The following is a 27,017-nucleotide window of genomic DNA, read 5'->3' as shown; positions in this document are numbered from 1 at the left end:
GCCATCAGAATGCATGTTGACAGGAAGATGTGAGGCCACGCCCACTGAGGAGGAGGAGCCTGTTCCACAGCAGGAGGAGCTGCAGGTTTCAACAGGAATCTGTGAGAAACAGCATCTGCAGCTGCAAGCAAACAGTTTTCTGTCACTGACATGTTGCTCTGTCTTCTCCTCTGTTAGGACCCTCCTCTTCATCACAGATGAAGCTCCGCCTCAAAACGTCCATGTTTGTTCTCCAACTTTCTGCTGATTCTGATCTGCTTCTTTCTGATTGGACAGAACCTTCAGACCCAGAAGGCTCTGCTTTCTTCCTAGAACGTCTGGTTCTGCAGCTTCCTTCAGTTTCTGCTTCACTTCCTGTCAGAGCGGCACTCCCACTGCATCAGGATGAAGAGCAGGATCCACCCTCATCTTCATCCTGTCCTCATGGATCCAGAGTCTGGAGGATGATCCACAAACATCCTGCAGCATCTGAGATGCAGATCACCTCCAAGAAGATGTCTGCATCAACATGTCAATCACTCTGAAGCCCCGCCCCCTTCCATCACATCTGCTGGGTTCAGGAATCAGAGATGAATCCTGATCAAACCCTCAGAGCCCAGAGCATTCTGGGAAATCATCTACAGCTTTTTTGTGAATTCACTTTGTTTCAGTTCAGAAAAAAGAGAGAAAAGTTTGAAACCAGAACCTGTTTGGATCCAGAATCTGTTTGGATCCAGAATCTGTTTGGATCCAGAATCTGTTTGGATCCAGAATCTGTTTGGATCCAGAACCTGTTTGATCAAAAACTTGTTTGGATCCAGAACAGACACCAGGAGCTGAGATGTGGAGACAATAGAGGAAAGATCAACATGAATCTTCATCTTCTCTGCATCTTCCTCACAAACAACAGCTCAGTGTGAGGAAGAGGAGCCGCCGGGTCAGAGGTCATGTGATCAAATCCTGCAGAAGCTTTCAGGAGAAAGGCTGAAGCTGATTGGTCCAATGCAGAAACCTGACTGAAAGGAAAGAGTCTGCAGAGACCAGAAGAAGTTTTTCTTTCCATTTCTCTGAACAGCTGATCTGAAGACACAAACCTAAACAGTGACGACAAACAAGACTCAGCAGAATCAACACAACATGAGGAAGTGATGAGTTCTTAAAGCAAAGCAGAAGAGGAAGAAGCAGAATCTCTGATCTGAGCTGCAGCTGCTTCACACGGTGAGAAAAGACGAATCTAAAGACCTTTATGGAAAATCTACTTTCTTTGTTTCTGGAACTTTGTCTTCTCTAATGTGACTGTTTGTCTCTGAATGATTAGAGAAGATCTTCTTCTTTCTCTACAAACTCTCGTCTCTGCTGTTTAAAGATTTGATCTCATTACTGATCAACAACTGAGGATCAATTCTCACTTATTGATCAGTTTCTGTTTCACTGATTTATGAAGAAAATTGAAACAAATAAATTTTTTTATTGTAGATTTTCACAGAACAAACTGTTGATGTTTACAGAAGTGAAAATGCTGACTCATCAAAGAGGTTCAGATCAGCTGACTGCTGCTTCCTGTCAGAACTTTCCAGAATCAGACAGAAGAAAGAGTTTCTGTCAGAAACACAAACATCATGAAGCTCTGGAGGTTAAAGGTTTCAGTTCTGACTCCAAACCTTCCTGTTCTCCTCCATCCAAACCTGTCTGGAGGTCAAAGGTCACGAGAAAGTCTCTGTTGGAGCTTTGAGAGGAAGAATTCATGTCTCTCTTTCTGTATTTTCCTCATTCTTTGATTTCTGTCTGTTTTTCTTGATGCTTCATGTTTCCTGAAGTTTAGAAACAGGAAGTTTGTTGTTTCTGTGTCAGAGTGGCTGAATGGAAATGTTGCTGCTGCAGCTCCATGTCTCCACCTGGTGGAGGGAGAGCAGAAGTGCAGCAGCTGATGGCAGCTTCCTCTGCCTCCCACTGCTGTCTGACTGCATTCACCTGAACCTGAGAGGAAACACAAGAGAAGAGCCAATCAGTGGAGGAGCAGCTGATCTGTTGGTGAAGGAGGATCAGAGCTGATGATGAGGAGGGTTTCCTCTGCAGGTGAAGGAGGAAGGTGTGTGTGAGCTGATGTGGATCCAGTGAATCCAGCAGCATGGATCAGTGGGAGGAACCACAGGAGGGATTCCCTCCCTCTAGAAGCAGAGATGGTAACCATGACAACCAGAGCAAAGCTCAGAGGTGAGATGAACATCTCCAACTGTCCATGATCTTCTCCATGTCAGAGCTCAGGACTCACACCAGCAACCTGCATTCTCCACAGGAACCAACCTGGACCTGGACCTGGGCCTGGACCTGGATCCAGCTGTGGATCCTTCAGGAGTCACAAGTCAAAGGGTCAAAATCCTGACTTTAAAGTCATCCGTCCAGCAGTGGACCAGTGAGTGTTTGTCAGAGTTTTTGGAGGCTGGATTCTAGTTCAGATGATCAACAGTTTTCAGATGAAGGACTTGAGGTCTGGTTCAGTTCTGGATCTCTCTGATCAGACTCACTTGGAGCATCATGTGTGTGATGAGATCTTTTCAGTTGAGTCTTCTGAGAGTCTCTGAGAGACATCAGAGATGTTGGAGAAGAAAACATGTTGACTGCTGACTCTGACTGACAGCAGCTCCAGTCTAATGAGAAGAATCACTGCAGACTCCTAGGATTCAGATTTTCATGCTTTCCAAACATCACATTGTTCTAGTTGGACTTTCTGCTCTCAGAATTTCTCCATTTCTACATGGAGAATTGGAATCAGCTTTTCTAGAAAAAAGTCTGGATTGACTGACAGAAAATGCTGAAAGCTGGAAACTGTTGATCCAAACATGTCATGTTATTCCAGACTAAACAGCTCAGTCTGTGTTCATGTCAAAGTCCATCAGCTGTTCATGAAGAAGCAGATCCTCCAACACTCTGATGCTTTGGTGTTTGCAGAGGTCAACAGGTCACACAGAGAGTCCAGTCTGCAGCCTCCAGCTGTGGCTCCATGAAGAGTGACCGGTCCAAAGATGAACCTCTATTCTTCAGAACTGAACCAGGACCTTCAGACTCACAGTAAGAAGCAGTTTCTAGTGAACGGAGATCTATTGACTTTAGCTCCAAATCCCAAATGTCAGGCATGATGTCATCATCCTCTGATGGCTTGAAATCCTTCAGGTCACTAAGTGAACAGAATTCATTCCAAATTAAACTGGTTCTTTTCTACATCATTCCTGATCTGAGGCTCACTTATCAACCAAAGCTCAAAGTTTGAAGGTCAATTAGGAGTTTTCCCTGCACTGGAGAAATTGAAAGAGTTTGAAGCATTTTTGACTAACATGTTGGCTCCTCCCACTTTCTGTCATTTCTGTTCTTCTGCTTATAAATGGTTTCAAAGACAAAAATAAGCCAAGTCCAAGTGTCCTCTGGAACTCAGTAACCCTCAGAGAAAGTTGGTAAAGAAAAGCGACGACTGAGAGTTCAGAATCCTAAACAAAGAGCAGAGCTTTGATCTGAATCTGAAGATCAGACAAGATCTGAGAGTCTTAGAGACAGAAATTAATCTTTTCATGTTTTCTTATTTGAACAAATGTTTGGATAAGGAAAGAAACATTGTAGTAAAATATTTTAATGAAAGTCTTTCATATGGTTACTCTTATAGCTAACCACAAAGTATAAATAGAAAGTTTTTCTTTGTTTTTTCATCCACAATCTCAAACATTAAGTTCTTCATTTTCTTCTGGTCTAAATGAGAATCAATGATCCAGTTTTCTGTGACTCTGATTCATCTGTGAGTCAGAATGAATGTTGGAATCATTGCTGTTCTGAAAACAACAGCATTCATGATGCATTTCTGATCTGAGATGATCCAAATCCAAAAGAACTCATCAAACACCATCATGACAGAAACTCACTTCTAACTAAACAAATGTTTTTCTATCAGGATCCATCAGAGACTCAGAACTGGATCTGGATCTGAACCCAGCTGTGTTTCCTTCAGGAGTGACCGGTCAAAGGCTCAAATTATTGACTTTAAATCATCTTCTGGTGCAGAGAGGTGAGCTGTATGTAAATGTTCTTTCTCACAGACATTTCTATCTTCATGTGTGCAGCAGTGAGTGTTGGAGCTTCTCCACAAACACAGAATAGATCTAGTAGATTCTACTGAGTGTCTGCAGGACACCAGTGGGTCCAGTAGGATCTGATTGTTGCTGATTCTCCACAGACTGGACCAGCAGAGCTCAGAGACTCCCAGTGGTCCGTCTGTCCAGCAGCATCAAACACAGCTGGACTCCATCTTTCTGGTCTGTACATGAACAACAACTACTTTCCATCATTCTGTCCACAGTCGTCTCCATGCTGCACTTTGGACACCAGTGGACTGTCAGTGTGTCCAACATGGAGCTGATGTTTGGCTCCATGACTTCACTCTGATTGGCTCATTCATCTGGAATTCTGTTGCAGCTGCTGGAGGACAACATTGTCACTTTTGTCAAGAAGGAGCTGAAGAAGATCCAGAAGCTTCTGAGTCGCAGGGAGGAAGAGGAGGAGCTGGAGGATGAAGATGAAGAGCAGAGGAGCAGCAGAGAGTCACTGATGAAGATCACAGTGAACTTCCTGAGGAGAATGAAGCAGGAGGAGCTGGCTGATGGACTGCAGAGCAGTAAGAGGATTTCTCTGAAGGTTTCAGATTTCCTGATGTCTGAACACATGGAACCACAGGGATTCAAACCCTCATCATTCAGGGCTGCAGAGAGTTGATTTACTGTTTGTTGTCTTCATTCAGGATCTGCTGCTGCAGTTTGTCGACATGAAGTCCAATCTGGTCTGAAGAAGAAGTTCCAGTGTGTGTTTGAGGGGATGGCTAAAGCAGGAAGCCCAACCCTTCTGAATGAGATCTACACAGAGCTCTTCATCACAGAGGGAGGAAGAGGAGAGCTGAATGAAGAACATGAGGTCAGACAGATTGAAGCAGCATCCAGGAAAGCAGACAGAGCAGAAACAAGCATCAGACAAGAAGAGCTCTTCCAACTCCCAGCTGGAAGACCAGAACCAATCAGAACCGTGATGACTAAGGGAGTGGCTGGCATCGGGAAAACAGTCTTAACACAGAAGTTCACTCTGGACTGGGCTGAAGGCAAAGCCCACCAGAACCTCCACTTCACATTTCCATTCACTTTCAGAGAGCTGAATGTGCTGAAAGAGGAGAAGTTCAGCTTGGTGGAACTTGTTCATCACTTCTTCCCTGAAACCAAACAAGCAGGAATCTGCAGCTTTGAAGACTTCCAGGTCCTCTTCATCTTTGATGGTCTGGATGAGAGTCGACTTCCTCTGGACTTCCACAAGACTCGGATCCTGAAGGACCCTAGAAAGTCCACCTCAGTGGCTGATCTGCTGACAAACCTCATCAGGGGGAACCTGCTTCCCTCTGCTCTCCTCTGGATAACCACACGACCTGCAGCAGCCAATCAGATCCCTGCTGAGTGTGTTGACATGGTGACAGAGGTCAGAGGGTTCAATGATCCACAGAAGGAGGAGTACTTCAGGAAGAGGTTCAGTGATGAAGAGCAGGCCAGCAGGATCATCTCCCACATCCAGAGATCCAGAAGTCTCCACATCATGTGCCACATCCCAGTCTTCTGCTGGATCACTGCTACAGTTCTGGAGGATCTGCTGAAGAGCAGAGAGGGAGGAGAGCTGCCCAAGAGCCTGACTGAGATGTACATCCACTTCCTGGTGGTTCAGGCCAAAGTCAAGAAGGTCAAGTATGATGGAGGAGCTGAGACAGATCCTCACTGGAGTCCAGAGAGCAGGAAGATGATGGAGTCTCTGGGAAAACTGGCTTTTGAGCAGCTGCAGAAAGGAAACCTGATCTTCTATGAATCCGACCTGACAGAGTGTGGCATCGATATCAGAGCAGCCTCAGTGTACTCAGGAGTGTTCACACAGGTCTTTAGAGAGGAGAGAGGCCTGTACCAGGACAAGGTCTTCTGCTTCATCCATCTGAGTGTTCAGGAGTTTCTGGCTGCTCTTCATGTCCACCTGACCTTCATCACCTCTGGACTAAATCTCATGGAGGAAGAACAACAGAAAAAATCTTGGTTTTCTTTTTCTTTTCTTCAAATCAGTCCAGTCCAGTTCTACCAGAGTGCTGTGAAGAAGGCCTTACAGAGTCCAAACGGACACCTGGACTTGTTCCTCCGCTTCCTCCTGGGTCTTTCCCTGCAGACCAATCAGAGTCTCCTACGAGGTCTGCTGACTCAGACAGGAAGTAGCTCACAGACCAATCAGAAAACAGTCCAGTTCATCAAGGAGAAGATCAGTGAGGATCTGTCTGCAGAGAGAAGCATCAACCTGTTCCACTGTCTGAATGAACTGAATGATGGATCTCTATTGGAGGAGATCCAACAGTTCCTGAGGTCAGGATGTCTCTCCACAGATAAACTGTCTCCTGCTCAGTGGTCTGCTCTGGTCTTCATCTTACTGTCATCAGAAGAAGATCTGGAAGAGTTTGACCTGCAGAAATACTCTCCTTCAGAGGAGGCTCTTCTGAGGCTGCTGCCAGTGATCAAAGCCTCCAACAAAGCTCTGTAAGAACTCTCATGAAAATCACCTTCAGTTAACAAATGAATCTGAGTGGAAACATGAAAGATTCAATAACTGCTGTCTGTCTTTATTTTCTTCAGACTGACAGACTGTAATCTGTCAGAGAGAAGCTGTGCAGCTCTGTCCTCAGTTCTCAGCTCTCAGTCCTCCAGACTCAGAGTTCTGGACCTGAGTTTCAACATCCTACAGGATTCAGGAGTGAAGCTGCTGTCTGCTGGACTGGAGAGTCCAGACTGTAAACTGGAGACTCTCAGGTCAGGTTTCATTTGTTTGTTGTCAAATGTTTGTTCTCTACAAGAAGTTCTGTCTTTTGTTTCTCTGATTTAGGAGAAATTGTCAGATAGACGTTAGTGCTGAGGAAACAGCAGAGGACTGTTGGATAGAAGTAAAAAGAAAAAGAATATTCTGCTTGAGTTAAAAGTCCTGGTTTTCCTTATCTAATGGTTACAGATGTCGTCATGTTTTTTTGCACCAGACTTAACAGGAGAACCTAAGTTCATCCAAGTGTTGATATCTGGGAGAAGTTCATGTTCTGTGTTCTTTGAAAAAAAACATGAATCAATCCCAGAACTGCAGATATCAATGGACAAACAGTTGCAGCAGATTTCTGACCCACAGAGCAGCAGCTCCTTATGAAGAGATAAGAGGAGGTCAAACTGCAGCAGACTGACAGGTCTTTCCCACAGACCTGCTTCTAGTGATTATTTAGAACCGAGCCTGGATCAGAACCAGGTCATTTATTTCATATAACCTTTAGGTTAGCTTCTGGTTCTCAGTCCTGGTGCTTAAACAGACACTAAATCTATGCTGTTTTAGAGTGAAGAGCCTCTGCTGGTAGTTTATGTTCAAGGCTGGGGGCGGAGCTACCTGCCAAAGGAATAGATCAGCTGACCAAGAAACTTAATGTGGCAGCACGAGTATAAGGAAAGATTAAAAGAAAATCTACAGTAAGCCTTGGCTCCCGCCCAAACATGAGGAAAAAGGGGGATTCCCCTGTTGACTGATGCAGGGTTGCATTATAATAATACCATACCTGAGGCAAACACAAATCTAGCCACAGGGGTTGCAAGCCAGTAACTTCTGTGCCGGTCCCAAGCCCGGATAAATAGAGAGGGTTGCGTCAGGAAGGGCATCCGGCGTAAAAATTGCCAAAATAACCATGCGAATCATCCACAACACTTTAGACATACCGGATCGGTCGAGGCCCGGGTTAACAACGACCGCCACCGATGCTGTTAACCTACAGGGTGTCGGTGGAAATTTGACTACTGTTGGTGGAAGAAAGAGGGGAGGCAGAAGGGTCCGTGGCCAGAGAGAGAAGGGAAAAGGCAGGAACATAGGTTTGAGAATAGGGACTCTTAACGTTGGCACAATGACAGGGAAAGGCAGAGAGCTGGCAGACATGATGGAGAGAAGGAAGGTAGATGTACTGTGTGTGCAGGAGACAAGGTGGAAGGGCAGCAAGGCACGTAGTATTGGAGGAGGATACAAACTGTTCTATCATGGTGTTGATAGGAAGAGAAACGGGGTAGGAGTGATTCTGAAGGGGGAGTTTGTAAACAGTGTTCTAGAGGTGAAAAGAGTCTCAGACAGGATGATGAGCCTAAAGTTAGAAATTGAAGGGGTGATGGTGAATGTAGTCAGTGGGTATGCGCCACAGGTTGGCTGTGAGTTAGAAGTGAAGGAGAGATTCTGGATTGAGTTGGATGAGGTCATAGAGAGTTTTCCCAGAGGAGAGAGAGTTGTTATTGGAGCAGACTTTAATGGACATGTTGGTGAGGGCAACAGAGGTGATGAGGAGGTGATGGGCAGGTTTGGTGTGAAGGAAAGGAATCTGGAGGGACAGATGGTGGTGGACTTTGCGAAGAGGATGGAAATGGCTGTAGTCAACACTTACTTCCAGAAGAGAGAGGAACATAGAGTGACATACAGAAGTGGAGGTAGGAGTACTCAGGTGGACTACATCCTATGTAGACGAGGTCATTTGAGAGAGGTTAATGACTGCAAAGTGGTGGTAGGAGAGAGTGTAGCCAGACAGCACCGCATGGTGGTGTGTAAGATGACTCTGGAGGTCAGGAAGAAGAAGAGAGGGAAAACAGAAAAGAAGACCAAGTGGTGGAAGCTACAGAATGAAGAAACTTGTGAGGAATTTAGGCAGAAGTTGAGGCAGGTCCTGGGTGGTCAGGATGAGCTTCCAGAGGACTGGGAAACTACAGCAGAGATTATCAGGGAAACAGGTAGGAAGGTGCTAGGTGTGTCATCTGGAAAGAGGAAAGACGGTAAAGAGACTTGGTGGTGGAATGAGGAAGTACAGGAATGCGTCCAGAGGAAGAGGTTGGCTAAAAGGAAGTGGGATGTAGAAAGGACTGAGGAAGGTAGACAGGAGTACAAGGAAGCGCAGCGTAGAGTGAAGAGAGAGGTGGCAAAGGCCAAACAGAAAGCTTACGATGAGCTATATGACAGGTTAGACACAAAGGAAGGAGAGAAGGACTTGTACAGGCTAGCCAGACAGAGAGACAGAGATGGGAAGGACGTGCAACAGATAAGGGTGATTAAGGACAGAGATGGAAAGGTGCTAACAACCCAAGAGAGTGTACAAAAAAGATGGAAGGAGTATTTTGAGGAGTTGATGAATGAGGAAAATGACAGGGAAAGAAGGGAGGAAGATGTGGTTGTTGTGGAGCAGGAAGTAGCAGAGATTGGAAAGGATGAGGTTAGGAAGGCTCTGAAAAGGATGAAGAGCGGAAAGGCCGTTGGTCCTGATGACGTACCTGTGGAGGTATGGAAGTGCCTAGGAGAGACAGCAGTGGAATTTCTAACAAGGTTGTTCAATAGGATTTTAGAGAGTGAGAAGATGCCTGAGGAATGGAGGAGAAGCGTTCTGGTCCCGATCTTTAAGAACAAGGGTGACACGCAGAACTGCAGCAACTATAGAGGAATCAAGTTGATGAGCCACACAATGAAGCTGTGGGAAAGAGTAGTGGAAGCCAGGCTTAGGAAGAAGGTGGAGATCTGTGAGCAGCAGTATGGTTTCATGCCCCGTAAGAGCACCACTGATGCCATTTTTGCTTTGAGAATGTTGATGGAAAAGTACAGAGAAGGTCAGAAGGAGCTGCATTGTGTGTTCGTAGATTTAGAGAAGGCGTATGACAGGGTGCCGAGGGAGGAGCTGTGGTACTGTATGAGGTCGTCTGGAGTGGCAGAGAAGTATGTCAGAGTAGTTCAGGACATGTATGAGAGAAGTATGACGGTGGTGAGATGTGCTGTAGGTCAGACAGAGGAGTTCAAGGTGGAAGTGGGACTACACCAAGGATCAGCTTTGAGTCCTTTTTTGTTTGCTATGCTGATGGACAGGCTGACAGACGAGGTAAGACAGGAATCTCCCTGGACAATGATGTTTGCGGATGACATTGTAATTTGCAGTGAGAGTAGAGAGCAGGTGGAGGAACAGCTAGAGAGCTGGAGGTTTGCTCTGGAAAGAAGAGGCATGAAGGTCAGTCGTAGTAAGACAGAATACATGTGTCTGAACGAGAGGGATCAAGGTAGAAGCGTTAGGTTACAGGGGACTGAGGTGAAAAAGGTGCAGGAGTTTAAGTACTTGGGGTCAACAGTTCAGTGTGATGGGGATTGTGGAAAAGAGGTGAAGAGGCGTGTGCAGGCAGGTTGGAGCGGTTGGAGGAAAGTGTCAGGAGTGTTGTGTGACAGAAGAGTGTCAGCAAGACTCAAAGGAAAGGTGTACAAGACAGTGGTGAGACCAGCTCTGCTCTATGGGTTAGAGACGGTAGCAGTGAGACAGAGACAAGAGGCTGAGATGGAGGTAGCGGAGATGAAGATGTTGAGGTTCTCCTTAGGAGTGACCAGGTTAGACAGGATAAGGAACGAGTACATCAGAGGGACGGCTCATGTTGCCTGTGTTAGCGACAAAGTCAGAGAAGCCAGACTGAGATGGTTTGGACATGTTCAGAGGAGGGATAGTGGATATATTGGTAGAAGGATGTTGGAGATGGAGCTGCCTGGCAGGAGAGCAAGAGGACGGCCAAAGAGGAGATACATGGATGTCTTAACAGAGGACATGAAGTTGGCTAACGTTAGGGTAGAAGATGTTCATGATAGAGTGAGGTGGAAAAGGATGATTCGCTGTGGCGACCCCTGATGGGAAAAGCCGAAAGAGAAAGAAGATACCTGAGGCAAACACACATGCCAATCCCTCTTCCTAGACACAGGAAGAGTACGCAGCAAGTTGTGCAGAGTCCCGTTAAAGCGTTCCACCTGGGCATTCCCCACCGGATGATACGGGGTTGTGGGACTTTAGTATTCCGTAAAGACTACATAGCTAAAAACATTAAGGTTTCCACATAAAATCACTTTAAAAACACACCAGCCTCTGCCTATAATGTTTAAAAGATCCTGCCGACAACGCCAGAATGTGGCAGCACCAGAAAACGGGTCAACAACGCCTCCTGGGGGCTACTGAGCCCCAGGAAAAGATTAAAAACAAAGCAAACACCCTTTTTTGAATCACTGCACACGTGATGGAAACCACACAGCACACTGGGACCCCCCACCACATACAACAGTCCACCACCTCGGCCTCCCCCTCCTGAAAAAAGAATTAAATTCATCAATAAAGCCACACAATTAAAAATAAAGATAAAAAGGTGATTAGTGTTCAGGGGCGCTGGTAAGCCGCCCGACCACCGCAGATCAGCTGGTGAAGCCGTCCACAGTCCGGTGAGACACAACAGCAACGAGGGGTCTTCGTGAGCTGAGCGTATCGCTCCAGCCGGTTCCGTAGTGGCGGGGGTGGGACCCGGACAGAAATCACGGTTAAAAACAATAAAGGCAAAGCAGCAGCTTTAATCTCCTATTTGGGGGAGATGAGAAGGGCGTGCAGCCAAAACACCTTCCTGAAGAAAAAGGAAATAGTTTGCAGGAGCCTTAACTGTACGGGCAGGAGGAAGGCCAGCTTAACATACAGGTCACTGAGGGGAGGGCGGATCTAGGGGAACAGAGTCACGTCACGCTTGCAGACTACTGCCGCAGCGCCGCAGGTGCGCCAAAGCCTGGGCAATTGCTCGTGTACAGGGAGCTGTGAACGAGTCTGCTCGTAAGCTCCCACTCCCTGTTCAGTTCAGAGAACTCCAAACCTGGCTTACCTGCCTGCCACCCCCCGTTCCACTTCCTGGTGCCTTGATGTATGGCAACAGCATGAGTTCATGTCCAAACGGGGAGGAGGAGGGCTTTCAAAGCACCGCCACCAAATTAACACGAGGGTGTTGACTGCCGCCTCATAATTAGTGGGGGTGTCCTACTGGCCACACCTGCGTGGATGTTATGTTCATCAAAGGCTAAATGTTGTTAGCGCAGGTTAGCCTCTCCTAGTCCTGGCTTCTTCCAGCTCCGTTCTTCAACAGACAAAGCTCTGACCACACGGATTAAAAATAAAATGATGAGCGAACAGGCGCTTCATAATAACCGTAACATTAATAAAAGCCCGTTTAGAAGATCATCTGGTATATTACCGAGCTGCCAGATATCTATGTATGTTGCCTCTCAGCGGAACTCATTTCCTCTTCCAGTATTTTCAACACTACTGCGCATGTGGGAATGATATATTCTGACCAAAAAGTGACCCATGTGAATGTTTATTGTAATTGTTGTAATGGTCACTACTTTAAAAAATATGATGTTAGAATTACTTCTAAAATCCAGGACACTAGATATTCCTGCACTAAAGCAGATTGAATTCTATTATATTATAGGAGTTTATGTTCATAATGACAGACTCAGTTTTCTTGTTTTATGGTTCTTATTTGATTGACAGCAGGTCAGTTTGTGCTGTTTGTGTAGTGATGAGAGGATCTTTAGTTGTTTGCAGACTGACTTAGAATATGAATCAGCAACAGAATAAATGTGGAACATCTGCCAAGTGGAGTCACATCTCTGTCTCCTCCTCCCTGTGTCCTGACCGACCCCCCCATCTTGTTTCCTGTTAAACTCCTCCCCTGAATAAGTGACACAGTCCTCCATCCTCACAGTCCTTCATCCTCACAGTCCTCCTAACAAGAAGTTAGGGAGTAGGGAGTCTTCATTTAGTTTTTTAAATCTGACATTTTTCAAATGGAAGCTTTAAATCTATTGAATTGTAACTATTTAGTCATGAACGATTCATGATGATCAATGACAGGGCAGGTCCCACCTGACTGAATGGACCAAGTTCCTGGACCTCCAGCTGCATCACTGCTCCTGAACACACTTTTCTGTCTGATTGCAGGTTGGAGTACTGCAGATTGTCAGAGATCAGCTGTGAAGTTCTGGTCTCAGCTCTGAAGAAAAACCCATCTAATCTGACAGAACTGGACCTGAGCTGGAACCAGAACCTGCAGGATTCAGGAGTTCTTGATCTGTGTGGTTTTCTGGAGAGTCCAGACTGCAGACTGCAGACTCTGAGGTCAGTAAAGAAGCTGAACTCCCTGAAGGATGAGAAGAACGGATCAGGTGAAGAACTTTCTGATGTTTCACTGGAAGATTTTCTGTCTGCAGCCGTGTTTGAAACAAACTGATGATTGGTTCAGATTTTCTTCATCAATTGAATTGATTTTTCTAATGATTGATAGAAACTGATCTGTTTCAATCAGGATCTTGTAGATCAGGATCTCCAACCTATTTTAGAACACGGATCCATTTCATGTCAGAAAAATGTTCACAGATCGGCCTGTAGAAAGTTCAAGTTGGCGTCCAAATTAGTTTCAGCTTCCAGTTTTCAGAAAACCATTCAAAGGATTCTACATCAAATCTATTTGAAGAAAATAGTTTGAAAAGATCTATAAATATTGAATCTAGAACAGACACTTCCTTTGAATGTCACTAGAACAACAAAAACACACAAAGTGTTCTTTGGTCAGAGCATCATTCAGTCACTGAAACCAGAAATGACTGCAGATTCATTTACCACTAGAAATGAAAAACTGTCATTTAGTTATCAAAAACAATTAATTATATGTGTTTAATTTACAGCTAAGCAAAAATGCTTTAGTCATGAAGAAAAAAACAGTTAAAAGGGTTCAGACCAGAATAAATCCCAACAAATATTCCTAGAAAACATGTCAGAAACACAATCCAGCCAGTCTTCAAAGCACTGAACAGAACCAGCAGCTGCAGATGATATTTTGTTGGACTGAAATCAGGAGGGACTCTAGACTTTCTCAGTCTGTCTGTGGTAGAGGGAAGATCTTAAGCCCGAGTCAGAACCCGACCCGACCCGAATTTCGCTGACTTTTTTAATAAATATATTGTAATGTCTGCAAAGAAGCTCCTTAGGCGGGCGGTTGTCAAACAGCTCTTTATTAATCCTGGATGTCAGAACGGTTACCGCATGAACCCAAAGGCACAGCCAGCTTCTGCTTACTCAGAGGGAGAACCTTCACCGAACACACACACACACACACACGTAGACCCCGCCCCCTCTATCCTCCCAGCCCACCGTTGATTGACAGACACTGTGGTCCAGCAACTGGCAGAAAGAGGGGGGGGCCGGCCACCCGCAGCTCTGCACACGTGTCGTGAATGTAATCCCTCCATAAGTCTGCATCTATTTTGTTCAGGTATCCCTGATATGGAGCAGCTAGAAGTCAAGGATAAACTCCAGACAGGGGAACTGAAAAGGCAAACATGCACCACAGCTGCAGTATTTCTCTGTGTAATGAAGCGAGTGCTTATCATCAAGATCTCTCTTTCACTCTCTCTGTCTGGCCTCTTATTCTGTGTTCCAGCATTATTTCGTTGTGCCAAAGCATTTATCATGATCATAAAAATATGTAGATTATTAAAACCTTAAGGAATCTGGTGTTTTTTTCTGCCAAAAATACTATGGGATAAATTGAAATTTCGGGTTTGCTTCGGGCTCAGGCCTGCAAACCAAGTTAATTGGTCGGGTTTGGGCTGAGTTGAGATTTAATGCCTGCAGGCCTGGGTCGGGTCGGGCTGGGGTTTTTAGCCCCCATCTTACCTCTAGTCTGTGGGGGGGCAGTCCTCCAAGCTGATGGTGGGCTCAGCCTTGTAGCTCCACACAGTTCTATATATCATGAATTTCAACTTAATAAAAAGGGAAACACAGACAGATAACTAAGTTAGCTACAATGCTCTAGCACTTCCTCCAGCTTTTTCAGCTTATCCACTTCGGCTAGGGTTGCCATGGAGACGTTGGTTGGATGTAGGACCATCTGTCAGTGGTTCTGTGTTTCTCAGTATTGATCATTTCCTGTTCCACTTGGTAGTCAGATCCTGTGTTCCAGCTCTGCTGCATTAGCAGGACTATGTTGAACATGGACCACTAACTTCCTGCATTTAGCAATTGTGCTGTCAGATTGTCAGATAAATGCATCTAGACATTAAAGAAAAGCACAATTAGAAACAACAGACCACAACAAAAATCAAGTTGCTCATGCACGAGGGAGAAAAGCAAGTGTGACAGAAGACGTCCACCATGCTTCTCTTCTCAAAGGACTGCTTCACCTATGCACTTTTCTCACCTATGCACCTTACTCACCTCTGCACCTTTCTCACCTATGCACCTTTCTCACCTATGCACCTTTCTCACCTATGCACCTTACTCACCTCTGCACCTTTCTCACCTATGCACCTTTCTCACCTCTGCACCTTTCTCACCTATGCACCTTTCTCACCTATGCACCTTTCTCACTTATGCACCTTTCTCACCTATGCACCTCTCTCACCTATGCACCTCTCTCACCTATGCACCTCTCTCACCTATGCACCTTTCTCACCTCTGCACCTTTCTCACCTATGCACCTTTCTCACCTGTGCACCTTTCTCACCTGTGCACCTTTCTCACCTGTGCACCTTTCTCACCTATGCACCTTACTCGCCTCTGCACCTTTCTCACCTATGCACCTTTCTCACCTATGCACCTTTCTCACCTATGCACCTTTCTCACCTATGCACCTTTCTCACCTCTGCACCTCTCTCACCTATGCACCTTTCTCACCTATGCACCTTTCTCACTGTGCACCTTTCTCACCTATGCACCTTTCTCACCTATGCACCTTTCTCACCTATGCACCTTTCTCACCTATGCACCTTTCTCACCTATGCACCTTTCTCACCTATGCACTTTTCTCACCTCTGCACCTCTCTCACCTATGCACCTTTCTCACCTGTGCACCTTTCTCACCTGTGCACCTTTCTCACCTGTGCACCTCTCTCACCTATGCACCTCTCTCACCTATGCACCTTACTCACCTCTGCACCTTTCTCACCTATGCACCTTTCTCACCTGTGCACCTTCCTCACCTATGCACCTTTCTCACCTGAGCACCTTTCTCACCTATGCACCTTACTCACCTATGCACCTTTCTCACCTATGCACCTTTCTCACCTGTGCACCTTTCTCACCTGTGCACCTTTCTCACCTGTGCACCTCTGTCACCTATGCACCTTTCTCACCTGTGCACCTTTCTCACCTCTGCACCTTTCTCACCTATGCACCTTTCTCACCTATGCACCTTTCTCACCTATGCACCTTTCTCACCTATGCACCTTTCTCATCTATGCACCTTTCACCCTTCTCTTCCTGCTCTTGTCGAGGACGGACGCTTTTCCTCTCGCTCCTCCTGTATCAGCCCCCCCCAGCTTTTGTCTGTCTTCCCTGGAGCTGCATCTTTCTGCCTGCTGCTACTCCTGCTCTTTTTACACTCTAAAGATGGATCTGATCAGCTGGTCTTTGAATTCGATCGACAGAGTTTTTTCCACACTAAGGAACGGGAAAGCGGACCCTTCCTGCCCAGACGGCACCCACGCGGCTGGATACACCAACGATCCATGGGGCAAGTGGAGGCTGGTGTGCCTGGCCCAGCTGTCTGTGGAAGACGTTGAGGATGTGTACCTCTTTGGATTTATGATAGTCGGATTCCTCATCATTGGGATCGGAGGATTTCTGATCTATCAGGCAGTCTGGGAGCAGAAGACGGAGAGAGGCGATTCGTCTGAGCTCTGTGGAAGGATTCTTCGGGGAGGAGAGACTCAGTACGAGAAACTTTCACAAGTGGATCAAAAGCTCTGTGCTTGTCTTGCCCACTTAAGCAGGATGCTCTCGATCTTTGAACTTGTGCAGAAGATGGATACCAACTTGGAGCGCGTTTCTGCCCGAATCGAGGCTAGACTGGTCTAAATTGCCCACATTTTGGATCAAAATCTGCCTCTCAGTGCGAGACCAGTCAAGGACACAGCCAGCAGAGCAAAAAAACCTGCTGGCGCCGGAAAATCTAATCTAATCGGACTCCCCCCCCCCCTGAGCTGAGACTCCTTGGCTCCAACCAAAACATCATTCGCTCTCAGAGTGTGAAAACCGCCGCTGTGCTGAAGGCCGATGCTGCTGCTCACCCACCCCCCCCCCCCTCGACCTCGACATTCCTCGGAACTCACCCCCCGCCCCCGAGTGAGCACTCCTGGAGACGCGAGCGCCCATGAAGGGCAGCTGCGACCGGAGTGTAACACAGGGGGGGGCCCCACCCCCCCTATTCAACCTTCCCAATGATCCTTGTGTACTGCGTGGCCGTGAGAATATGTGCTTCTGTGTTTCAGACGGTGTTTTTTTTTCTTGTATCTACACATTGTATCACAGTGTTGAGATACGACTTTTTTTTGTCACCAATCACCCCACCCACCTATTGTAACCATCTTTACCCATCCTAAGAAAATTTGGTGCGCACTTGCTGCTGCTCCCTCAGTAAACTCGAACTGTGTGTGTATTTGTTGTCTGTCTGATCTTGTTTGGGTTGTACTGGAATATCGTATGTCGGTGTAAAAGCTGTACGTATGACAATAAAGCTATTCTATTCTATTCTATTCTATTCTATTTCTCACCTCTGCACCTTTCTCACCTATGCACCTTTCTCACCTATGCACCTCTCTCACCTATGCACCTCTCTCACCTGTGCACCTTTCTCACCTGTGCACCTTTCTCACCTATGCACCTTTCTCACCTATGCACCTTTCTCACCTGTGCACCTTTCTCACCTATGCACCTCTCTCACCTATGCACCTCTCTCACCTATGCACCTTTCTCACCTGTGCACCTTTCTCACCTATGCACCTTTTTCACCTATGCACCTCTCTCACCTATGCACCTTTCATTAAGAACTCAAGTAGGAGGATACAATTTCCAGACAAAGAGAAAAGTTCATTAGGGGGTGTCGTACAATGATCCATGTGGGTCTATTCTAAGTTCAAACAGTATTATTATCAGCTCAGGACAGTGTGTCTAAAACCCCCTCATCCTAGCTGGGATGAGAAACAGATTAAAAAAACACACAACTGTTTTCTAAAAAGGTCAATCGGAGTTAACATTTAAACACACATTTAAACAATGATAATAATAAAACAATTTCCCTTCACACAAATGTTCTGCAGACAAACTGCCATGGTAGATACTATGAACCATGTACGGCGTTGTGCTCAAACAGGAGCTGTCTCTCTGCTGTAGTCAGTCTGCTGACTTTATGTTCAATACCCCGCTGTCTGGACACATACAGAAAGTGTTCAGTGCAGCATTAGCAACATGCTGCTCTTCTGTTTCCACAATAGTTAAAGCATTTGACCTCAGTTCCACTCTGAATCCTAATAATGTCCTGTAACCTCCTGGTTATTGTGATTACAGAGAGAAGTCCAGTGACCCCCATTGAGCTGCATGGGTCTTTTTATCTTTGTCATCTTCCTATAGGTTGCTGATGTTTTTCACAGTAGTAGCTCCAGAGGGAAGTTGCTAGGCTGGGTCGTTGCTTGCAATGCATATCACTTCACACAGACCCTCGTGGTCAACCAGATTGATTGGTCTGCTAGCTGTTCTATCCATTTAGCTACAAAAGCTAGCTGGTTGTTGAAGCGGTCAGACGTCACACCTGCATCTCACAAGGTCATCTCACACCTGCAGGACTACAAATCCCTTGCGTTTGGTCCAGAGAGCCATCCAGCAAGGTCTGAAGAAGAAACTTGTCATTCAGGAGTCCTTTCTGGACCTCCATTTCTGCCTCGTACTCCTGAATGACACGGTTGTACGGAAAGCAGCGAGTGCCAAAAGTCAAAACTCAAAATCCGTGATTAACTCCGTCAAAAAAAATTGAAACAGATTCAAAGGTTTTTTGAGTTTTTAACACAAAAAACTGACAGCCTTCAAAAAACAATTTATTTCCCACAGAAACAGACCTGCAATAACAGATAGAAACACAGAGGACATCAGCTGATCATCTGTGAGCACAGAGGCTCTGACTGGAGACAGAAGTGAGACGTTAAATGCATCCAACGACCAATAACCTGTTAGTAGCCGGTTAAATGCTACTAAAGGGACAACAATGGAAGATGAAAGACTTGACAAGTTTCTCCAGCAGCCAAGATTACAATTAGAATAATTATTGAACCATTTATGGTCATTTTCACTCATGACACAGTTCTGATGTCACCATCTATCATCTGAGGGTTTCCCACAATCCTTTGCTTTAACACTGCATTGAAAGTCCTAAACAGAGGGTCAGGGGTAGAGAGAGAGGGTAAAAACCTGACAGCACTGACCTTGTCAGTAAAAACTGTTAAAAACTGTTCACAGACTCTAAAGGATTCAAAAGGATCTTAGGCTTGCTGATGTTCTCAGACACACATTTGACAGAAACGTGGAACTTTTCACAGCAGCCTGATACTCAGTCAAGGAGTTTTTCAAAATCTCAAATGACACGTGAAGACCGTCTTTTTTTCCCCATTTATGCTCCACGCGATGGCACCAGGGCCGGCCCTGGTCTTCTGGGGGCCCTAAGCGAAATTTAATTTGTGGGCCCTCTAACTGGTCAGCAGCACCAAAAAAAACGCAACTGTTGTTGTAATATAAATGAGATCTGTCTATTAATACATTTGTGAATTATTTTTGCTGCCGAAGAATTGAATACAGTATATTGTCTGCATGTTGGATGCACATTTAGTGGTGCCAAACAAATTTTAAATGCAAAGAAATAAATATGAATGACAAATGTATATAGATATACATTTTTTTAATGTAACATTAGGCACTCAACAAATGACATTCCCAAAACTCCAACTTATTAAAAACAGCAACTTAATAGAAAATCAAATAACGATAAAACAATCCAACATAAAGAAAAGAACAGCTCACTGAGGGGGATTTTGGAAAGTCAGAGTCTTTCTCAGTCTGAAAAGGACCTCTCTGCACCAAATCCATTCTTTCTGGATCAGAGAGTGTGGTTGGTCATTCAGCTGGACCAACTGGATTTGAGGAAGGTGGAATTTTGGATCCAGTCTGCTCCTCTTCCATACACGCCTCTCTTGGAGCCTCTGGAACATGAGATACAGAACTTCAATAAAAGCAAACAGTGAAAAATAAAACAGTCATGTTTTCCCTTTCAACAGTAGAAGGGGTGACAGGAGTTTCTTCTGCAGCTAAAAAACAAGAATTATTATTATACAATAAGCAATGATAAAGCTAATAAAATATCTATAGCAGAATACTACTAATAGTTTAGTGGCTCATTTAAAATATGTGTGCAGGTTTTTCACAATTTTGATCTTTTTATATATTAATAAGAGATTTATTGGTTGTGTATTTGCATGAGATCATATTTATTAATTTAATTACTAACAGTTTGGGGCTCTATACTTTTGAGCTGCTGTTAATGAAAAAAGGGTTATGCAGACACTGTTTTTTAAATGACTTTACATGCTTTTAAAATTACCTGAGATTACATCTTCAGTGATGTCAGGAACATCTTGGGATGTGGACGCTGCACCACCAACAATACTTTTTAATACTTTTTGAGAGCAGAAGAAACTGAATCAGAATTATTTTCGAGTTTTCCATTGGAAATTACGGGGTCGTTATGTGCAAACTTCACCTCGGATCGATTAGTATCTTACGAAAAAATTGCGCAGGTGCACAGAAATACTGGATAATGTAAAAAATACGGCCCCGACATCTTCCAAACTTACCTTTTGATTGATGTTGAAGTTCTTCATCTTTTTCTGTGGCATGAAGTTCTCTTGTTGTCGCTTTGATTGTCGTGACAAAATGTGCTCGTTTTTCCTCCTCTCGTAAATGCACACTGTTGTGCCAGGCTCAGATGCAAATATGTTGACCAATCGTTGCTAAATGGTGTAACGTCATTATTTGGGTTGCCAGATTGGTTCAGGTGTGCTGACGGGGGGATCATTAAAGTGCAGGCAACTTTCTTTTGCACAACATTCAGAGCGCACGGTGGTACGGAAGTTCTATGAAATGGGTTGCCAGATTTGGGTCTTTTTTATTTAATTTTTGTCGCCACTTCGGGGCCCTGGTGGTGACGGGGGCCCTACGCGGCTGCGTAATTCGCGTATAGGGAGGGCCGGCCATTGATGGCAGGAGTGTCTGAGCGCACGAGTGTGTTCGTTGATCCAAGGCTCCGAGTTTACAGCGTTTAACCTTAAAGGAACAGTAACGTCTGAAATGCCCACAAACATGGTTCAAATCCTGCAGGACCTCATCGACGTTTCCACACTGGACGTCCACGGAGGAAACCTCAGAAGCTGAGAAAGCTGCTGAGAACTGCAGCGCCGTCTGCGCGGGAGTCAGGCGGCAGCGGTAAAAGATCAGATTCAAATGGAAAAGGAATGCTGAAATCTCCAAACACGCCAGGCTTCTCAGGAAGCGTTAGCAGATTGAGAACACTTGGGTTAAAGGCTGCAGGATCTACGTCATACCACTCGGTCCACCGGTTAAAGTTAACAATAATGTTGGGGGAAGAATTAGGGAAAAAATAAGAGTTTAGGGTAATAGGTTAAGCTTAGGGTAAAATTAAGGGGTAGAGTTAAGGTTAATTTTAAGGGTAATGTCAATGTACAAAAAAGGTTTAGTTAAATATGTATAGCTAAGGGTAAAAGTAAGGGGTAAAGTTAAGGGTAATGCTAAGTTTAAAAAAAATAAGTAAATATGCTGAGGCTAAGGGTAAAGTTACGGAAGATTAAGTAAATGTTAAGTTAAGGGTAAAATTAAGGGGTTAGGTTAAGTTGTAGCAAATTGATTTTTTTCAATGAACATTCATAAAACTTCACAGTGATGATTTAATTTTGAAATTCTTTTATTTTAGTAAACACATTGTATAAATAAATGTTTTGTTAATCTTCCAATTATTTTATTAGAAACTTTAGTTCCACACTGTTACCTGTTGCGCAGGGAAGGTAATTAGTGCGACACCTGCCTTCACCACGTGGTAACTGCCCCTCCCTGTTCAGGTGGAGTGAACAGTCTGTTTTCTGCAGACTCCTCAATATTGTAAGTTAGCTGTTGAAAAACGGGTATTAGCTTCTTAAATATGTTTAAATAACTGACATGAAACTGCTGTAGAATCGTTTACATTTATTTTTAACTATCTTTTTATGTTATTTTGGAGCCACTTTTGATCACATTTTCTTTTCCTTTGCACGTAGGGAGCTGCACTTGTGCTGTCCACTAATGCCGTGTTCTTTTGTGCTGTTTTAAAGGCATTAAAGATGCAGTGACCAGAGTAGTCTCGTCCTCCTTATTGTGCATCGGCGACCAAACTGAATCTGTTACAAAGGGTAATGTTAAGGGAAAAAAGGAGGGGGTAATTATAGATAGATGGATAGCAGTGGCCATTTCTAGACTGCAATGTCACAAAATGAATGGTCAAGTATGTACTATTGTATTAACATTTTATTGTCTAAAAATGCGTTAAAACGTCCATCTCACAGACGAGTTCATTCAGAATCAGTTACATATAGCAGGTCGGCTGACTGGATCATATATTCCTGCAGTGTCACAGTGCATTTCCCTATAGACGACCATTGACTTCAATGGGGCTGCTTGGAACGGGGTTTTTTTTCAGCGCTTTGAAACTAGACGGTCATTGGATAAACGCTGTGATTATGTCCCGCCCACGGAGGCTCAGCGTCTCTGGGGGTGAATGGGGAGTGAGCTGGTCCGGACTCCGAGCTTCTGCGTGATGATTGGAGGGTCTGTGTGTCGATTAGACTGCACCTCCTGCTCCTGCTCTTCAAACTTTAACACGACTCAGACAGAGCAGATCCGGCTGATACCGATTCGGAAGACGACAGCAGCTACTACCTATTTATTCCTGTTTTGTATTTGTATTTCACTTTTTTGTATTGGATCGTTGTGATCAGTAAAGTTCTAGAAAAAAACATAAATAAATAAAATACGGAGTAGTGTGCACAAGCCACCAGGGGGCGCTACTACAATGCAGTTTGGAGTTGCCGCCTGTCTTTCTGTTCCTGTTGGTGTCTGAGGACTAGACAACAGTGACGATGGATGGATTTACGCAGATCAATAAGCACAAAATAGTCCTGCAGAATTTACTTTTAATAAATAGACAATTTTATGAAAATGAGCTTCCCGTCTCTGACAGACCAGTAGCTGCCACTGATAGGCAGGCTGAGAGCTGAGAAATAAAATCCAGATTTTCCCAAAAATGATCTTCTAAACAACAAATTGAACTGAATCAATAAAACAGAAATTGATCTGTTGACCGGCCCTATATTCAGATATAATCACACAACAGGCCAGATGTGCCCCCCCAGCCTTGAGCTTGACCCAAATGTCCTGAAGGATTTCTGGGTGATAAAAATGATTTTCACATTTTAGGATTCAAGATGAAGAAATACAATTTAATCTGACATTTTTGAAATGGAAGCTTTAAGTCTATTGGATTGTAAATCTGTAGTCCTGAATAATTCCTGATGATCAATGACATTTCAATTCCTCGTCTGTTTGAACTTCATTTCTAATCTATTACATTTTCATTCCTGATCATGTTTTTGGGTCCAAATCCAAAAGAAATGAGCAAACAGTGAAAATGTCATCTGTCAGTCTGTCATCTGGGCGGGTCCCACCTGACTGAATGGACCAAGTTCCTGGACCTCCAGCTGCATCACTGCTCCTGAACACACTTTTCTGTCTGATTGCAGGTTGAAGAACTGCAGTTTGTCAAAGATCAGCTGTGAAGTTCTGGTATCAGCTCTGAAGAAAAACCCGTCTAATCTGATATTTATGGACCTGAGCAGGAACCAGAACCTGCAGGATCCAGGAGTTCTTCATCTGTGTGGTTTTCTGGAGAGTCCAGACTGCAGACTGCAGACTCTGAGGTCAGTAAAGAAGCTGAACTCCCTGAAGGATGAGAAGAACGGATCAGGTGACGAACTTTCTGATGTTTCACTGGAAGATTTTCTGTCTGCAGCCGTGTTTGAAACAAACTGATGATTGGTTCAGATTTTCTTCATCAATTGAATTGATTGTTCTGATGATTGATAGAAACTGATCTGTTTCAATCAGGATCTTGTAGATCAGGATCTCCAACCTATTTTAGAACACGGATCCATTTCATGTCAGAAAAATGTTCACAGATCGGCCTGTAGAAAGTTCAAGTTGGCGTCCAAATTAGTTTCAGCTTCCAGTTTTCAGAAAACCATTCAAAGGATTCTACATCAAATCTAGTTGAAGAAAATAGTTTGAAAAGATCTATAAATATTGAATCTAGAACAGACACTTCCTTTGAATGTCACTAGAACAACAAAAACACACAAAGTGTTCTTTGGTCAGAGCATCATTCAGTCACTGAAACCAGAAATGACTGCAGATTCATTTACCACTAGAAATGAAAAACTGTTGTCTTCAGCATGGTGAGGGCTAGCTTCACAGTAACTTGCAGCATCATCAGCTAGTTTGGATTGACGCGGTAAGAGTTCATGTTGGATGACTGTGTCAAATGTTCTCCAGTTCATTTGATCTGTCACAGAGAAATGTGGTTTATATTTCCACCACTAAGGGGCGCTAGTCGTAAAGCAGAGATGCAGATGACGTCATCACGCTGAGAACATATAGAAATGGCATTTTCCCTTTTGATCATCACCTCCATCACATTTTCCTCTGAGTTCCAGGGAAGCTGCACAACTCAACAGTTCAGCAAGGCAGCTGAAGCACTGCATCATGGGATCTGTAGTTCCTAATGTTAAAGTTTAAATCTATTGGATTGTAAATATGTAGTCCTGAATAATTCCTGATGATCAATGACATTTCAATTCCTCGTCTGTTTGAACTTCATTTCTAATCTGTCAGAACTTCTTCTTCTTTTCTTCCTGCAGCTGGATGCTGCTCTGACAGACACATCCTCCACAAACATCCTCACCTTTTCATCCACAAACATCATCACATCATCCATCAAAGCTCCCAGCAGCTTCTGACTCTTCATTCAGAGCTGAAGTCATGCTTGATCAGGGATCAATGTCCAACATTTGCTGCTGACTCTTCCTCATCACTTCCTTCTTCTCTCTGCTTTGATCTGTTGGAGCTGAAAGTCTCTGCTTGAAGGGCTGCAGCAGAGAAGGACTGGAAGATCATCTCCTGAAAACTGGGAGGAAGACTTTCCAGCATCCTGCTGCTGAAATTCTCCCATGATTCAGTGCTGCTTGGAGAAGAGCTGAGCAGAAAGAGGAAGTGGACTTTTTCTGCTGTTGCTGCAGAAACATCAGTTGGTTTGGATGCAGCCACAGGCTGATGTTTGACTTTCACACATCTGGACTTCTTTCCTGAAGCAGCTGCATGTTGTCCTGAATCTTCCTGAATGTTCTTCTTCTCTGCTTCTGCTGGACTCTTCTGATCTGCTGCTGTTGCTTCACATCTTTGGACTTTTTCTAAACTTTCTGATCTTCTTCAGCTCTGAACTCTTTAGAAGAAGTGAAGGATGAAAAACAGGAACTTTGTCTTTAAACTCAACTCTTTGTTCTGGATTCAGGTTGGTGAACTGCAGTTTGTCAAAGACCAGCTGTGCTGCTCTGGTCTCAGCTCTGAAGTCCAACCCGTCCCACCTGACAAAACTGGACCTGAGCTTCAACGACCTTCAGTCTTCAGATGTTCAGCAGCTCCAGGATCTGGTGGAGAGTCCAAACTCCAAACTGCAGACTCTGAGGTCAGTAGAGGGTTGGAGTCAGTCCAGCTGCTTCCAGATGTTTGGTCCTAAAGTTAGTCTGAGAGCAAAGATGCAGAGTTTCCTGTGAAGCTGCAGCTTCTCAGTGAAGCTCTGAGGAGAATGATGACAGGCTTCAGGACAACAGTCAGCCAATCAGAGCAGCAGAAGCTCCAACAGGTGAAGATGACAGGAAGCTGCTGCTCTGAACAGGACTGAAGCTCCTGCTGCTCTTTCTGCTGCTGTGCTGCATCACTGACTGACAGACCAGGATCAGGAGACACTCCTTCATCTCTGGCTCTACACTTTCTCTCTGCAGGTGGAAGGGCTGGTGAGTCTGATGTTCCTCCTGGAGGAGCAGAGAGGAGCAGCAGCAGCAGCAGCTGGTCTGCAGAGATGTTGTGACTGGACGGTGTTCCTGGGAGGTGGAGAGCAGAGTGATGGAGGAATCAGAGGAAGTGGAGATGAGTGTCAGAGCTGCAGCAGGAACTGATCTGAGATCAGCTCCACTGTCTCTCTCAGCATCAAGTGGACAGTTATTGTGCTGCAGCTCCCCCGGTGGACTGATGGAGAACTGCACTTCCTCTTCTCATTCTAACTTGGAGTGTTGATCTGAAACATGGGTTGGATTCAGATGTTCAGCAGCTCCAGGATCTGGAGAAAAACAGACCTACAGACAAACAGATTCTTTTCTAGATCATCAGTTGAATCATTTTTCTATCATCTCTGTTCTGTTGATGATCAAATATTAACTCATGCAGTTTGAAAGACTTTCTACAGTTTTCTGACTGAACTTCCTTTTTCTTTGGTGTTTTGTGGGTAAAACTCTGTTCTTTTTCATGCTGACAGCATTTTTAGCTGCAGTTTTAAAGAAGTTTCATCTAAATCCAGTAGAATCTCCTCATTTTCTAGAATGTCTAAACTAGTAGAAACTTTCTGAGCATAAAGCCTGTTTTCTCCAGAGGACATGAATGAACAGAGTGGATCTTAGTGAGGAATGACAGCCTCTGGATGCAGAGAATCACTTTGATGCAGCTGCTGCAACAACACCAACTGCATTGAAGCAGGAGGGAGAAGGGAGACACCTGCTGGCTATTTGCAGAACTGCATCTTCAACCTGAACGCTGTCTGTAAAATTCCTGCAGCCTGTTTGGATCTAATAAATGTTCTTTTGAATCCACTCTGTGTTTTCTATTGATTTCTATCTTTGACCCACAAACAGACTTGAATCTTTAGCTTCCCCCTCATCCTGTTCCAGCTGTTCTAATCTTCATGTGTTTGGTTCCTTCTCAGTAGAAATGGGTTGGAAAAGAGCTTTGGAATGTTCAGGTGGTGCTGATGTCTTTCTAGATGGGGGTGGGCAGAACAGATGAGAGCCCCTCCCTCCTGATTCAGAGGGGAACAGTGGGCAGCAGCTGAAAGGAGGGAGTGGAAATGGGAAAAGTT

The 27,017-nt window shown here is 44.6% G+C and overlaps 1 protein-coding gene across 3 annotated transcripts; it reads left to right on the top strand.

The window, feature by feature from the left end:
• The first annotated feature begins 856 nt into the window (after positions 1–856).
• LOC144988979 (NACHT, LRR and PYD domains-containing protein 12-like) lies at positions 857–26,699 on the top strand. 3 transcript variants are annotated; one of them, XM_078940491.1, is made up of 13 exons: positions 857–1,197; positions 2,056–2,193; positions 2,276–2,392; positions 2,929–3,048; positions 3,917–4,030; positions 4,199–4,277; positions 4,438–4,636; positions 4,760–6,563; positions 6,660–6,833; positions 12,854–13,030; positions 23,578–23,754; positions 25,401–25,574; positions 25,891–26,699. In XM_078940491.1, the coding sequence occupies exons 2-13, from the start codon at positions 2,108–2,110 to the stop codon at positions 25,904–25,906; spliced, it is 3,237 nt and encodes a 1,078-aa protein (XP_078796617.1). In that variant the 5' UTR covers positions 857–1,197; positions 2,056–2,107; the 3' UTR covers positions 25,907–26,699. The 3 variants fall into 3 exon arrangements, with proteins under 3 accessions (XP_078796617.1, XP_078796640.1, XP_078796629.1); XM_078940503.1 differs by lacking the exon at positions 857–1,197 and having other exon boundaries at positions 1,524–2,193; XM_078940514.1 differs by lacking the exons at positions 2,929–3,048; positions 3,917–4,030 and having other exon boundaries at positions 858–1,197.
• Positions 26,700–27,017: the final 318 nt, after the last annotated feature.

The sequence above is a fragment of the Oryzias latipes genome, chromosome 2 (assembly GCF_053564925.1).
Source record: "Oryzias latipes strain Hd-rR chromosome 2, Olatipes_Hd-rR_3.1".
NCBI lineage: Eukaryota > Metazoa > Chordata > Actinopteri > Beloniformes > Adrianichthyidae > Oryzias > Oryzias latipes.
Note: the sequence above shows the minus strand (reverse complement) of the source record. Positions and strands in the feature narration are given on the sequence as shown.

Excerpts from the sequence above, each read along its gene's own strand:
- LOC144988979 (XM_078940491.1), top strand. The coding sequence starts at position 2,108 with ATGGATCAGTGGGAGGAACCACAGGAGGGATTCCCTCCCTCTAGAAGC. Across the intron at positions 2,194-2,275 it reads AACCAGAGCAAAGCTCAGAG|GAACCAACCTGGACCTGGAC; the intron begins GTGAGATGAACA and ends CATTCTCCACAG. Across the intron at positions 13,031-23,577 it reads TGCAGACTGCAGACTCTGAG|GTTGAAGAACTGCAGTTTGT; the intron begins GTCAGTAAAGAA and ends GTCTGATTGCAG.